This window comes from Mesocricetus auratus, unplaced genomic scaffold (genome assembly GCF_017639785.1).
Source record: "Mesocricetus auratus isolate SY011 unplaced genomic scaffold, BCM_Maur_2.0 Super-Scaffold_4256, whole genome shotgun sequence".
Taxonomy (NCBI): Eukaryota; Metazoa; Chordata; class Mammalia; order Rodentia; family Cricetidae; genus Mesocricetus; species Mesocricetus auratus.
Genome location: NW_024429182.1, coordinates 72228572 through 72240908, shown reverse-complemented (window position 1 = coordinate 72240908; position 12337 = coordinate 72228572). Strand labels below are relative to the sequence as shown.

The 12337-nt window shown below is 59.3% G+C and overlaps 3 protein-coding genes and 1 long non-coding RNA gene across 8 annotated transcripts; 1 reads left to right on the top strand and 3 right to left on the bottom strand.

The window, feature by feature from the left end:
• Nucleotides 1-124: 124 nt before the first annotated feature.
• On the bottom strand, nt 125-2828 carry Pagr1 (PAXIP1 associated glutamate rich protein 1). Its single transcript, XM_005064377.4, has 3 exons — nt 1885-2828; nt 1673-1755; nt 125-552 (listed from the first exon to the last, which is right to left on the bottom strand). Exons 1-3 carry the CDS (start codon nt 2355-2357, stop codon nt 353-355), a joined length of 756 nt encoding a protein of 251 aa, XP_005064434.2. The 5' UTR covers nt 2358-2828; the 3' UTR covers nt 125-352.
• Nucleotides 2829-2972: 144 nt separating this feature from the next.
• On the bottom strand, nt 2973-6508 carry Prrt2 (proline rich transmembrane protein 2). Its single transcript, XM_005063388.4, has 4 exons — nt 6325-6508; nt 4770-5727; nt 4276-4408; nt 2973-4118 (listed from the first exon to the last, which is right to left on the bottom strand). Exons 2-4 carry the CDS (start codon nt 5661-5663, stop codon nt 4108-4110), a joined length of 1038 nt encoding a protein of 345 aa, XP_005063445.2. The 5' UTR covers nt 5664-5727; nt 6325-6508; the 3' UTR covers nt 2973-4107.
• Nucleotides 6509-6656: 148 nt separating this feature from the next.
• On the top strand, nt 6657-9785 carry LOC121142951. Its single transcript, XR_005880110.1, has 3 exons — nt 6657-6743; nt 8321-8929; nt 9343-9785. It is a non-coding gene; the product is annotated as an uncharacterized LOC121142951 (long non-coding RNA).
• Maz (MYC associated zinc finger protein) lies at nt 7384-12290 on the bottom strand. Of its 5 annotated transcripts, none has more exons than XM_040754132.1 (6): nt 12173-12287; nt 11461-11547; nt 10537-11387; nt 10118-10181; nt 9683-9854; nt 7384-8413 (listed from the first exon to the last, which is right to left on the bottom strand). In XM_040754132.1, exons 1-6 carry the CDS (start codon nt 12206-12208, stop codon nt 8265-8267), a joined length of 1359 nt encoding a protein of 452 aa, XP_040610066.1. In that variant the 5' UTR covers nt 12209-12287; the 3' UTR covers nt 7384-8264. The 5 variants fall into 5 exon arrangements, with proteins under 5 accessions (XP_040610066.1, XP_040610056.1, XP_040610060.1 ...); XM_040754126.1 differs by lacking the exon at nt 7384-8413 and adding an exon at nt 8747-8949 and having other exon boundaries at nt 12173-12290; XM_040754122.1 differs by lacking the exon at nt 12173-12287 and having other exon boundaries at nt 11461-11762.
• Between the last annotated feature and the right edge of the window lie 47 nt (nt 12291-12337).

Here is a 12337-nt window from a genome sequence, read left to right as displayed (position 1 = left end):
GTGGGACTGGACTGAGAATGGAAGGGTCAGAGGACTGGGTTGGAGGGGGGTCGGGCAGACGATGGCTGGGCACCTCGGCCCTTTCAGGCTTCTGCCTCTGCCCAAGTGAGAGCACACGCCTGGGTTCAGTGGCAGTCTCTGCTGAGACTCATTCTGCATCTTTTATTAGGCTCAGCAAACCCAGCCCAGAGCTGCAAGCAGACATCTAACAGAACGCACACTTTCCTGCAAGGAACTGCACTGGGAGCTTGAAGCTTTTCTCTATGACAAGCAAGCTTCCCAGAGCCTGGGCTGGGAAGAGCTGGCCACGCCCAGCAGAAAAGTCTGCACCTGTAGGCCCTGGCAGCAACAGTCAGTACTTCCGCTGCCGGGGAAAGAGATTGCTCCCGGAAGATCGCAGTGGAGGGCTGGCAGGGCTTGGGCCCTCTGAGTCCAAGCTGAAGAGGTCTCTCCCAGTGCGAAGGATCTGTTCCTCTAGTTTCTTATGTCGCTTCATGTCCGAGAGGACCTTGTCCAGGCGGGCTTCTCGTTTCTGGCTCCGGGCTGAGCTTCCTAAGAAGGTAGGAAATGAGACAGGATTGAGGCAGTGAGCACCTCTGGCCCCTACACTTAGAGACCTTGTTGAAGAAGACATCCATTTTAGGCCTCAGCACAGAGGACCTAATGCTTCAGGCTGAGCCACACACAGGATGACTGACATAATGTGATGACTGGGGAACATACCTAGCAGGGAGACACACACACACACACACACACACAGACAGACACACCACACACACACAGACACACCACAGACACACCACACACACACACACGGAGACACACACACAGACACATGCACACGCACACACACAGGGGAGACACACACACACCACACACAGACACACCACATACACACACACACCACACACACACAGGGAGACACAAGACACACCACACACACATGCACACGCACCACACACAGACACACCACACACACCACACACACACACAGGGAGACACACAGACACACCACATACACATGCACACGCACCACACACACACACCACACACGCACCACACACACCACACACAGGGAGACACACACACACATGCACAAAGGTCCTGGACACTGCCGTGGAGATAGAGGACAGACGACTTAGATTCTCCCTGGTCATGCTCCCTGTAATGGAACCCTCTGGAGGACTACAAGCAGAGAAATGACGAGGACTACTCTGGTTGCCAAGACCAGAAGCAGGGAGGCCAGTCAGAGCTGTGGAAACTGCGGAGCAGGAGAGAGATGGCACTGAAGGTAGACCTGCAGACATGGAGCTAGTGGAACTTGCTGTTGGCTTGACCACCTTCCAGAGAGCTCCATGATTCTGAGGAAGGTCTCGGAAGGCATGTGGGCCGGGATAGCAGCTTAGTTCTGGGGATTACACAGCGCTACAGAATTGTGTCCTAGAGAATAATGACCAGCTGACTTTGGACTTCTGGGAATAAGATGACAACTGGCAAAAGAAGGTCTGTGGCTCTCTTAAAAGGGAAAGAAACGCGCTGACCTAAGCCAGAAACACCCTGCCCCTGTGTGTATGCTCCTTCCTGCAGCTGGTTTCACAGCCGCCGCCTCACAACTCTGGGATACACAGAAGCGGCCCCGGACCGCCCCTGAATTCTTCCCTCTGGCTCGTACCTGGCGTGCGTCTTCTGTCAATCAGTGAGTCCTTCGGGGTCATTGGCTCATCATCAAAGTCAAATTCTGTAGGCATGTGCGGCCTGAGACAGGGTGAACAGAGAATGAGGGGTGAGGGAGGCCCTCCCAAACACCTACGGGCTCGTCCCTCCCTCCAGTTTCTGTGCTCAGGAGAACGGTCCTAGGGGCAACGAGTAAAGTTACAGCCTCACTTTTCCTCCTCCTCCTCTTTGGCCTCTGGCTCCTCATCTGATCTCTCCTCCTCACTCTGGGCTTCAGGAGTAGGCGGCCGGCGGGGCAGGATCTCCGCTTGAAGCTCCAGAGTCCCCTGGGCAGCCAGCAGTTCATAGAGTCGCTGGATTTCGGAGGGTGGGGGCATCCAGGACTGCCCATTGGCCGGCAGCTCCACCTCCTCATCGCTGCAGGGCACGCACCAGTCTTCGCAATCGCCCTCGGCGCGCTCGTCGCCCGCGGCGTTGGGAGCTCCTAGTGCTTCCTCAGTCCTGGATCCCTCACGCCCGGCCTCCTCCCGACCTCCTTGCCCCTCTTCCTCGGCCTTACTAGCCGAGACAGAGGGACCTCCGGTGTCCTCCACCGCCAGAGCCTGGAGGCCGGAAGTCACTTCCCCTTCTTCAGACAGAGGCGCCGTTGTGCTGCCTGCAATGGTTCCATGGCCCAGGGACATAGAGTACTAGAGAAGCCCAGCAATACAGGAGACTCTGGAGTAGCAGACCAGGGTGCCTCCCCCAAAGGACTGAAATCCGCCGGGGCTAACGAAATCTCCAAGCAGTCAGTCTAGCACTGACCGCGGCCAGAGAACCGTCCCCAGGAAGGGGCGCTCAGATCCCGGCAAGGACAGATCCCACCCCACGGATCCAGAACCCTGCCGTTCCCGGGAACCCGCAGAAACCACGCTCGGAGCTGGAAAGGGAAGGGCCTGCTTTCTCGCTTTCACATCGCTTTCTCCAACACCTGGACGGGAGTCATTTCCTTAGACCTCGCAGACCTAGTCCGTCAACTCAGCGGCCGTACAACTGGAGCTAAAACCCGCCTCCCCGGCTGCGCAGGGTCGCAGCACGCAGGCGCAGAGAAATGGCGCGCGGAGACTCCACTGTAATCAGAGCTACTCGAAAGAGGAAAGAGAAGGCTGGCGCATGCGCGGATAGGCCTGTAGGCATCACTAGCTTTGGCCCACACTAAAGATGGCCACTGCGGCAGCGCATGCGTATTTCGTTCACTAGGGCCTGCCAGAAAGCAGTGCCTTGAGTCTGCAAACGAACACAGGGACCAACTGAGGCGATTCTCATGCATTCTCTGTTTATTGGTGTTTAAGACTCATGCAGCATTCAGCATACAAAAAGGGAGACTCAGTTTGGTTTTCTTTTTTATAGGAATTTTAGTTTCTCCCAACTTTTTCTTAAAGGAAAACACCCCCACCCCCACCCCAACTCCCTGCCTCCTCAGAGGGCTGTGGCGTGCAACAAACCTTCCTTATCCTCTTAGAGAATAATAACAGAGCTCCCCCACCCCCCCTCGCTCCCTGCAGCTGGGAACTTTGGTCCTTTTTTTTTTCTTTCTTTTTTTAATTCTACTGTTTACAAAGCAAGTGAATGGCCCAACCCCCCCAGACCTTCAAACAAAAAACTCTGAGGTTAAAAAGCCCAAATGGGCAGGTCAACTCAGGCTATGGCCACTGTGGCCCTCCTTCCTCCCCTGGATGTTCAGAATGAGGACTCCCATTCCTGTGCAAGCCCCCCAGGTGAGGCCTGGCTTGCCTACTTTGCAACCCAATAGGCACCTTAGGGATTGGGGTCAGGGTACCGTCTGGGCCCAGATGGTCCCCAGTAGAGAACAGTCAGAGCCCCTAGCTAGGCAGTCCCTCCCCACACTATCTTTCTCCCTCAGCCTGGCCTAATGTTGCAGGTTTTTTTGCAGACTAAATGGCGGCAGGAGGGTGAAGATACTGATGGGCAGATGAGAAGGCAGAAGGGGTCAGGGAATGTGGCAAGGGGAACGAGATGTTAAGGAAGGGAAAGAAGAATGAGTCAGATGCCAAGACAGTGGAAGTCAGGAGGCCGGGGTTCGTTAAGTCAGGGGCAGGAAGTGGGCTGGGGGAGATGCAGAGGTGCAGAGTACAACTTAGATGTTCAGGGAGGCTTCCAGAAGTGCAGAGAGGGTTTCAGAGTGCAGGGTTAGGGAGGCCAAGAGGCAGGAAGAGAGATCCGCAGGCAAAAGTGCAGGAGAGAGGAAGCCTGTGTCGGGCAGTGGAGCCTGGCAGGTGCAGGGGCAGGGAAGAAGCTGTAAACAAGGCTGCTCAGGCTCCCTTGGTCCCTAGGGAGGGGGCCAGGGCCATGGACTGGGTTTCCCCAGGGTAAGGATGGACCCAAGACAGCTCCCAACAGGAAGGAAAGCCTTGGAATGCAGGGCAGAGCCCCTCACTTATACACTGTGGAAGAGGAGAGGGAAAGACAAACAGGGAAGGAGACAGGAAGAGACAAAGAAATAGGGAGGACAGACAGGAGAGAGCAGGGTCAGGGGTTAGTAAACTGCCCTTGTCAACCTTCCACTCCTCCCTTTCCTGTCCCCGACCGACCCCCACTCACCGCCCAAGTTGATGACGCAGGAGGCGATGATGATGAGGACCCCCCCCACCAGCGCCACGATGCTTAAGAGCTTGGCTACTCGGCCCAGACGTTGGGCCCCATCCACGTCCCCCTGTTGCAGGCTGTTCCGGGACTGGGGTGAGGGTGAGGGGGTTGGAGGTATCATGGCCCAGGTCAACAGGAGCCAGCCCAGCAGGGATCAGGTGAGAGTCCAGAGGAAGGAGGTCAGCCCCATGGGGTTAAGAAAGGAAGGAGGATCCGGGATGCAGGAGGGAGAGGGCACAGGTCAGCAAAATTATATGAAACATCTTTCTTTTCCCCTCCCACTTGAAGGGGTGGGGCAGGAGTGGCTTGGAGGGTTAGGTCCAGCAACTGGGAGAGTGGGATCCATGCAGAAAGAGGAAAGGGAATGTGTCATTACTGGGGCTCTGTTCTGACACTAGCGGGACGCTGGGAACCACAGTATGCCTGGGCCAGGGTCCCTTGGAGCTCACCATGACGGCGTAAGCGAAGGCCACAATGTTGACAGGCCACATGGGGCAGAAGCAGGACAGGATGGCAAGGATGATGTAGTCCCGAGGTTTCTGGGAGCCGTCACCCCCTTCCACCCCAGGTCCTGCCAGCTGGGAGCTGGGGTGTCGGCTCAGGCTACCTCGAGGAGATCCTGGATGCCCACTATGAGCCCTTCCTATCTTGTCCTCCTCCACCAGCTTCTGCAGCACCCGGGGGGGAGCCCCATTGGCTGGTGGTGTTTTAGCTGAGGGTGATGAGTGAGGCTGGGGAGCTGGACCCTCTTCCCCATCCCCAGCCTGAAGGGGAAGCACTGCCCCATTTTCTTGCTTTTCCCCTATGCCTCCTGTCAGGACCTCAGTGCTAGGGTCCTCTTGGGTGGGGGCCTCTGGCTGAAGGGGTAGCTTGGGAGCAGCCTGGGAAGTTGCCTGAGGGTCTGAGTGGGAATTTAGGTGGAAAGCAGGCGCTGAGGTTGGCTCCGGAGGGGCTGCAGACCGCGGCTCAGATCCCTGCTCTGCCGTGGCTTCTTTGCTCACAACTGCTGTGGATGCTGGCTCTTGGCATGCCTCTTTGGGGCCAGGGCTGGCCTGGGATTCTCTGCCTGGCTTTAAGCTGAGGTCTGTGGCCTGGACTATCTCTGGGGCCTCAACTGGGGTCTCTGTGGTTTCTGGGGCCAACTCAGCCTTAGGTTCTGAGTCCACAGGGGCTGCAGTGATACCTGGACCTGGCTGAAGGGCCTCTGGCTGGTCTGGAATCTCTGCTACAACCTGGACAGGACTGAGGCCAGCTTCAGAATGGCCAGGTCCTTCTCTCTGAGTCTTGGAACTATCTTCTACCCCCTTCATCTCAGAGACCTCAGAACTGCTGCTGGCTGCCATCTTAGAGAAGGGAGATAGGAGAGGGCCCGCGGGGAAGAGGAAACAGCAGTGACAGTGGCAAATCCTGGAAGAGGAGGAGACAGTCTTGGTGAGAAGGCCAAGGCTAGCCTGTACTATCCCTAGGGAGACGAGAAAAAGTTGGAGTTTCCTTTGCTTTAAGGTGGGACACCTCTGGCGAAGTCTGCTTGGAGACCCCGGGAAAGATAAACCCTTTTCTAGACAGAGCCCTCTAGATCTGTCCCTGGATCCATCCAGCACACCCAACAAGACCAAGCCTCTCAGATCTCACCTCGGAGGTGCCCCAGCTCATCAGAATCTGTGTATACAACAGACACTCCAACAGGCAGACTGACAGAGAACCCACACATTCTGTTCCTCTTGTACCCTTCCTTCCTTTCTGGGCACCACCTGAGCAGTGCGGGTTTTCCTGCTGCGCATTTGGGATCAAATGCCCACCCCCAGCCTCCTCCCCGCCCCTCTCTGGAGAGACCTAGCATGTTGTGTGTCCTTTCTCAGCCCTTTTAGGGGTTCTCTTGCTGCCTCCAGAGAGGCTGAGGGGGAGGGGATGCTCTCCCGATGGCATGGCGCACCCAGCACCACCCTTCAGTTCGCCTGGCACTTGCATTCCCATGCCACCCAGCTGCCTGCCGTCCACTCCTACCAGCGGCCTCAGTTCGCTCCAGTCTCATCCGCTGCCAGCCTCGGGACTTGCTTCTGCGTCCCGCCGCCACTGCTGCAGCCGCAGCCGCAGCCAGGGAGGGAACAAGTCTGTGAGCAATGAAGGGAGGTGGCGGATCTCCCCTCCTCTCTCCTCCGGGTTTGCTCGGCCCTTCTTCTCTGGTCCCCTCCCCTAAGCTGCACTGCTGCCGCGCCGCCCCCGCCCCTAGCACGCCTCCTGCCCCTCCCGGACAGCCTAAGGGAACCTCGTGCCAGGCCCCGTGTTACCTGGGTAACCGGCCTGGGGACCACTCCTGCCCCCTCCTTGACCTTTCTCTCGCGCACCTCCAGGTGGGGCACCCCCTTCCTAAGCCCTCGGCCCCTCCCGCCAACGGTCACCGGGGGATCCTGGCACAGACCCGGGTTTGTGAGACCGACCAGTGAGGGCTGGGAGGAGGCATCCTGAGCAGCATAGATGGGTTAAGGAGACAGGTCTAAGTTTGTGGCGGCTGCAGGGGTACCGCGTGGGGTTTCAAATAAGGGAACCTGCAAAACTGAAGCCTCTCTACTCCAGGAAAACAGCAGCAATGCTTAAGGGAGGGTCTCTGGGTCTGAGCAAAACCCAGAAAAAATCCCAGCAAGCTTGGCAGTTGCGCAGGGCTACCCTGAGATAGCTAGGGCGAGCAGCCCATGACCCCCGCGGTGGAAACGAATAGTTTCCTCAACCTTTCTGCATCTGTGTCAGCCATGGCCTCAGAGATCTAAATGTGCAGGCATTTGGCAGGGTTCTGTGCAGTCTGCTGCTGGGTTATGGAAGGGAGATAGCACGAATAGCTGGCTAGCTTGAGCATCCCAAACCTCCCGGTATCCTCTAGAGACCTGGAATTTGCTCTCTCCACAGCCTCTGGATTCTTGAGCATACCCTAATCTGTGCTGTCGCTAGAGGCTGTACCTAAAGAGGGGAGTCACTCTGCAGGGCAAGAAAAGCTGGGACTAAGAGAGAGATGAAAGAGATAGAGAGACAGAGGACTTGGTGAAGATAACTTAAGAACCCAGAGACAAATTTTTATTTAAAATTTATTGTAATGGGGTCTGCGCAAAAGGAGGGAGGGGAAGGGAGGGAACATGCAAGGGACACAGGAACACGATGACATGGCCAGGGCCACAGCTTCTGTTGTGGGAAAGAGGAGAAAGGACCAGGGCTGGAGCTGGGGTGGAAGAGGGAAGGGGGAGACACCGTGGCTGCATTCCCCCACCCCCAGGAAGCACCTCTAGTCCCTGGCTCTCCTCCTTTACCCTGGCCCCTAAGATTCCATCTCTCTTGTTCTGCCTCTGGCCCTAGTGGCTCCCTCTGACACTCCCCTTGGCTTCTCCCTGGACAGATATCCAGTAGGATGCTTAGTGTTTAACCACCCTACCTACTGAAAGTATCCCTTTGCCTTCCCTGCTTCTGTCCCTCAATACCACCATATCCCTCCTCTGGGACAGAATCTTAGTCCCCCTCCTCTCTCTCCTCCCTCCCCCTGGGAAAAAAACAACAACAAAAAAAGAAAGCACCAACTCCCCAGGAAGGGGCAGCAGACAGTAGGAGAGGGGACCGAAGGAGGAGAGCACAGGACCTTCTAGGGAAAGGCTCACAAATCCCTGGGAGGAAAGGCAAGGGGTTAAAGGTTGAGGGCAGTGGCTGCTGCTGTCCTCTGCCACCCCTGCTCACTGTCCAGGGGACTTCAACACAACTCAGGGGACAGGTGTTTGGAGGGTCAGCTCTGATAGGGAGAAGAAAGGAGCAGGAGAAACATCGTTAAAACCTAGTGAATTCCTTCTTCCTCCTCCTTCTGGAGGCTCCTTGGTTGATGGCGAGCAGTGAGGAGTTGGTGGGAAGAGGAGACTGTACCAAAGAAGAGTTTTCCTCCACTCTTCCCCTCTCTCCCATCAACTTGGAGCTCACCAGGGCTGGGAGGGAAGTGGCTGAGAGCTCACTGGTACCCCCTCTGCCCCAGAGAGGGAGCCCACAGCTGTGGGGGGGGCTGCCACTGCTGCTGCTGCTGCCGCCGCCGCCGCTGCCGCCGCCATTGGACAAACCTCACCAGTACCTACAGTGAGAAACACCAAGGATCACAGCACAACCTGAATGGCAAGAAACACGCTCCATACCCCCTCGATTTTCCAACTATTTCCCTACTTCCCCTGGGACACAGCCGTTACTTCCTGTCTGGCCCCAGAGACTTTGGCCTGCCTGACTTACCCACACAGCAATTCTGTACTACGTTCTCTGGACCCCAAGTCTCCCTAAATTGAGTGACAAACTGGCATCCCTGGCCTTCCTGAGATCCCCTATTGGGCCCTTTGAACTCCCTTGTCCCACACATCCCATCCTGCCCCCCCAGCCATGTCCCACGCCTTGCCTGGTGGGTGCAGGGGTCCCCTCAGCAGGTAGGCTGTGGCTGGGGGGCATCTCCCGGGATAGGAGGGACGGCCCCCCCCAGATGGGTCTGCATGTGGCCGGCCAGCTGGGCAGGGGTCTTGCAGTGCACGCTGCACAGCTTGCACAGGATGCGGTCAGCCCGCGGGGCCTGGAGCCCATGGTCCTTCACCGCGTGGATGCGCAGGTATGCTGCTGTGGTGAAGCCTATGGGGGGGGTGGATTGGGATGGGGGTGGGGGTCAGCCTGGTGGAGACCCCAGAGACAGGGTTGTTCTCCTAGGCTGGGGACACCCTCCTCACATGGCACTGTCCTCCTCCCACATCCTTGGTAGGCTGGGGCCAACTACTCCACTGGGACATAGCCTTCCCTGAGCTTGGGGCCTGGTTTGCATGGTGCCTGTTTCTTAATCCTTCGTAATACCTACAGAGACCTTCCCTCATAACAGGGCGATCTCTCCCAAACGACAGGACACTGTTGCCTAGCTTTTTGAAGGGTTGACTCTCAGTAGAGACGGCTGTGTCCCCCCCCTCTCCAGTGCCCCAGTCTCAGCTCTATAGTGAATAACCACACTGAAAACAGCTTTCTGCTACTGGGCAGGGCGTGTGCGTGTACACCCGTGCTGATGTACTCGACTTGCCCCGGGAGCTGGAGACAAGAACTTGTGGCTGCAAAGTTGAAACCCTGGGGACTGGCTTTCTTGAGTCTTCCTCTCACAAAGCACCCACGTCCTACTTCATTCTCCCCAACTCTGGTAGACTGTCCCCTCTGAGCCATGGCACAGAATTTAGTGTTCAGTTACTTCCAATGCTCTTGTGCTTGCTTCTTAAAGGGCTCTCTACATGCCACGAGCTCTTGGCTACAGCACCCTTAACCCACACCCGTGAAACACCACCCACTCCCACTTTGTCCCTGCCCTCTGGCATCCCTTAGCATGTACCTTTGTTGCAGAGCTCACAGACATGGTGAGGGCCCTGGCTGTGCACCTTCATGTGGTCCGAAATATAAGCCGAGCTCAGCATCTTGCCACACACATGACATGGCACCTTCTCCTCGTGTCGTACTGTGTGCGCTCGGAGTCGATCCTTCGTAGCAAAAGCTGCCTCACATTTCTGGGGGGGAGGGCGTGGGGGTCACAGGAGAGTTAAAGCTTCGGGGAGTAGAGAGAAGGGGCAAGATAAAGGGATCAGAGCCTTGGGGGTCTTTGATCTGTAGGAAATGGGCGTGAGATGACCAGGCCTTGAAGGAGAAATGCGAAAATGGAGTGAAAAGGCAAAAAGAGAGAGAAAAAGGGGGTCTGAGAGGTTGAACTCAGACAGCTACAATGAGGATCACAATCATGAAAACCAGGACAGGAGGGCAGCGGGCTTCCTACCTCACATTTGAAGGGCCGCTCTGTTGAGTGCACTTGTCTGACGTGACTGTTGAGGTGATCCGGCCTAGGGATATGTTGAGGTGGGGGTGGTTAGGGCTAAGGCTCCAAGGTGAGGTGTGCCTCAAATCTGCCTACATTTCTCCAAAGTGCCTTTTCCCCTACTGCTTCCGTCCTTAGGCAGGAAATCGCTCAAACAGGATTCTATCTCTGCCCAGAGGCAGCTTTCCCTTCAGCCCAAAGACCCACCTCCTCTGAAGTACCACCCCCTGATCCCAGTAACCACGAGGCTCACTTCCCTCCTCCCTGGGAGTGGTTCCTGTCCCCAGCATCGGGAGCCGCCTCCCCACCAGCCAAAGACAGGCCACCTTGTTGCCCTCCCCCCACCACAGGCCTAGTGGGCAGCCGAGGCCCCTGCACACCGGGAGAAGCTCTTGCCACAGTGGGAGCAGTTGTAGGGCTTGTGCACAGCGCCGTCATGTGAGCGCACGTGGTAACTCATGCGGTCCTTGCGCTTGAAGCGCTGCTGGCACACAGGGCACTGGTAGGGCTTCTCGTCCGAGTGCGACAGCTTATGTCGGTTCAGGTGATAGACGTCGCGGAAGGCCTTGCCGCACATCTCGCAGGCGTGATTCTTCCGGATGCGTTTTCCAGAGGCGGTCGTGGTCACAACGCCACCGGGTGCAACCGCGGCTGTGCCTCCGCCAGCCCCGGCTTCTCCCCCTTCCCCGCTGGCCCCGCTCAGCTGGGGCACGCTCAAGAGGCTCAGGGGCACCATGGTGGGCATCTTCATAGCACCCGAAGGGACCCGGCCAGCCTTGGCTCCTGTGTGGATGGCTTCGTGCCTCCGGAGATTGTAGCCGTTCTTGAACTCCTTGGCGCACAGGGCGCAAATGTATGGCCCCTTGCTCTTTGTCTTCTTCTCCAAGACAGATGCAACAGGGGCCACAGCGACTGTAGAGGTTGGGGCGACGACAGCGGTGGCTGCCGCTGCGGCGATGGTGGCGGCCGCGGCGGGGGGCGCGGCTTCGGCGGCTGGCGCGGATACGGCAGGGGGTGGCGGAGGAGGCGCCGGAGGCTGCTTCAGGGCCGCTGTGTCCACTGTGGAGGCGGCAGCAGGGGCTGGGGGTGCAGTAACCACTGCAGCGGCCGCAGCTGCCGCGGCCGCAGCCGCCGCGGCCGATTCCTGCGCGGCGGCGAGAACCGGGAGCAAGTCCACTTGGAGGGGCTCGGCCGCCGGGGCCTGGGGCGTGGGTGGGGGCGCCGGTGCGGCCTGCAGAGACAAGGCGCCGTGTGGGCCGCGGTCGCTGGTCGGCGCCTGCCCGCCCGGCCCGGCCCCTACTCACCTGGAATGGACTCTGGGCGCAGCCCTGGGAGGCAAAGAAGCGGGACTGGAGCTCAGCCCCGACCTGCAGGGGGTTCTGGGCGTGACCCTGAGGTGGCGGGAAGGAGTTCATGAGGCCGCCCACCCCCCGGGAGTCCAGGCCCAGCACCGGGAAGGGGGGGGCCAGCAGCGTGCAAGGGAACACGGGGAACATGGCCTCGGCCACAGTGGGGCCCCCGGAGCTCAGCGGGAGCCGGGGGCACAGGCCGCGCGGGGCCCGGGCTCGGGGCGCCGCCCCCGGCCGGCCGGGTTGGGCCGAGCCGAATGCATGGCCCGAGGGCCGCCCCGCCGCCCGCGCACCCCGGCCGGCGGGAGGGAGGGAAGGAGGGCGTCTTGTGGGGCGCGGAGCGCGGCAGCGGCGGCGACGCCCCCTGGGTGGGGGCGAGAGGCCCCGCGGGGCCGAGGGCCGGGGCCGGGGGCGGGGGCCCGGGCGGCGGCGGCGGCGGCGGTGGCGGCAGTTGGAGCCTGGCGGGGCGGGGTGGGGGGAGCGAGGGAGCAGCTTCGGCCCCCGCCGCGCGCGCGCGCCCAGCCGGCGCCTCGGGGAGGGCGGGGGAGGGCGCGAGGGAGGGAGGGGGACAGCTGCGCGCGCACCGGGCGCGCGGAGGGGGGGTGGGACGGGAGGGAGGGCGGGCGGGAGGGGGTGTGGGAGGGGGGGCAGGGGCGGGGGTTGTTACCTGGAAGATGAAGCTGCTCCAGTTGCTGGGATCCATGGCGGAGGGAGGAGGGAGGTGGCTCGCGCTCACCCTGGGGCGGGAGGAGGCGGTGGTGGGGGAGGGGGGCCTGGGGAGGAGGCGCGCAGGGAGGGAGGGGGGAAGAGGGTGGGGGAGCGGAGCACACTG

Bases quoted from the DNA above. Each gene is read 5' to 3' on its own strand.
- Pagr1 (XM_005064377.4), bottom strand. From the start codon at position 2,357: ATGTCCCTGGGCCATGGAACCATTGCAGGCAGCACAACGGCGCCTCTG. The intron at 1,756-1,884 runs GTGAGGCTGTAA...ACCCTGTCTCAG, and splicing joins AAAGAGGAGGAGGAGGAAAA to GCCGCACATGCCTACAGAAT. The intron at 553-1,672 runs GTACGAGCCAGA...CTACCTTCTTAG, and splicing joins TGACAGAAGACGCACGCCAG to GAAGCTCAGCCCGGAGCCAG.
- Prrt2 (XM_005063388.4), bottom strand. From the start codon at position 5,663: ATGGCAGCCAGCAGCAGTTCTGAGGTCTCTGAGATGAAGGGGGTAGAA. The intron at 4,409-4,769 runs GTGAGCTCCAAG...CCCTCACCCCAG, and splicing joins CCTTCGCTTACGCCGTCATG to TCCCGGAACAGCCTGCAACA.
- Maz (XM_013111942.3), bottom strand. From the start codon at position 11,652: ATGTTCCCCGTGTTCCCTTGCACGCTGCTGGCCCCCCCCTTCCCGGTG. The intron at 10,182-10,536 runs GTGTGCAGGGGC...ACATATCCCTAG, and splicing joins TGTGGCAAGAGCTTCTCCCG to GCCGGATCACCTCAACAGTC. The intron at 9,855-10,117 runs GTAGGAAGCCCG...CCTCCCCCCCAG, and splicing joins AGCGGCCCTTCAAATGTGAG to AAATGTGAGGCAGCTTTTGC.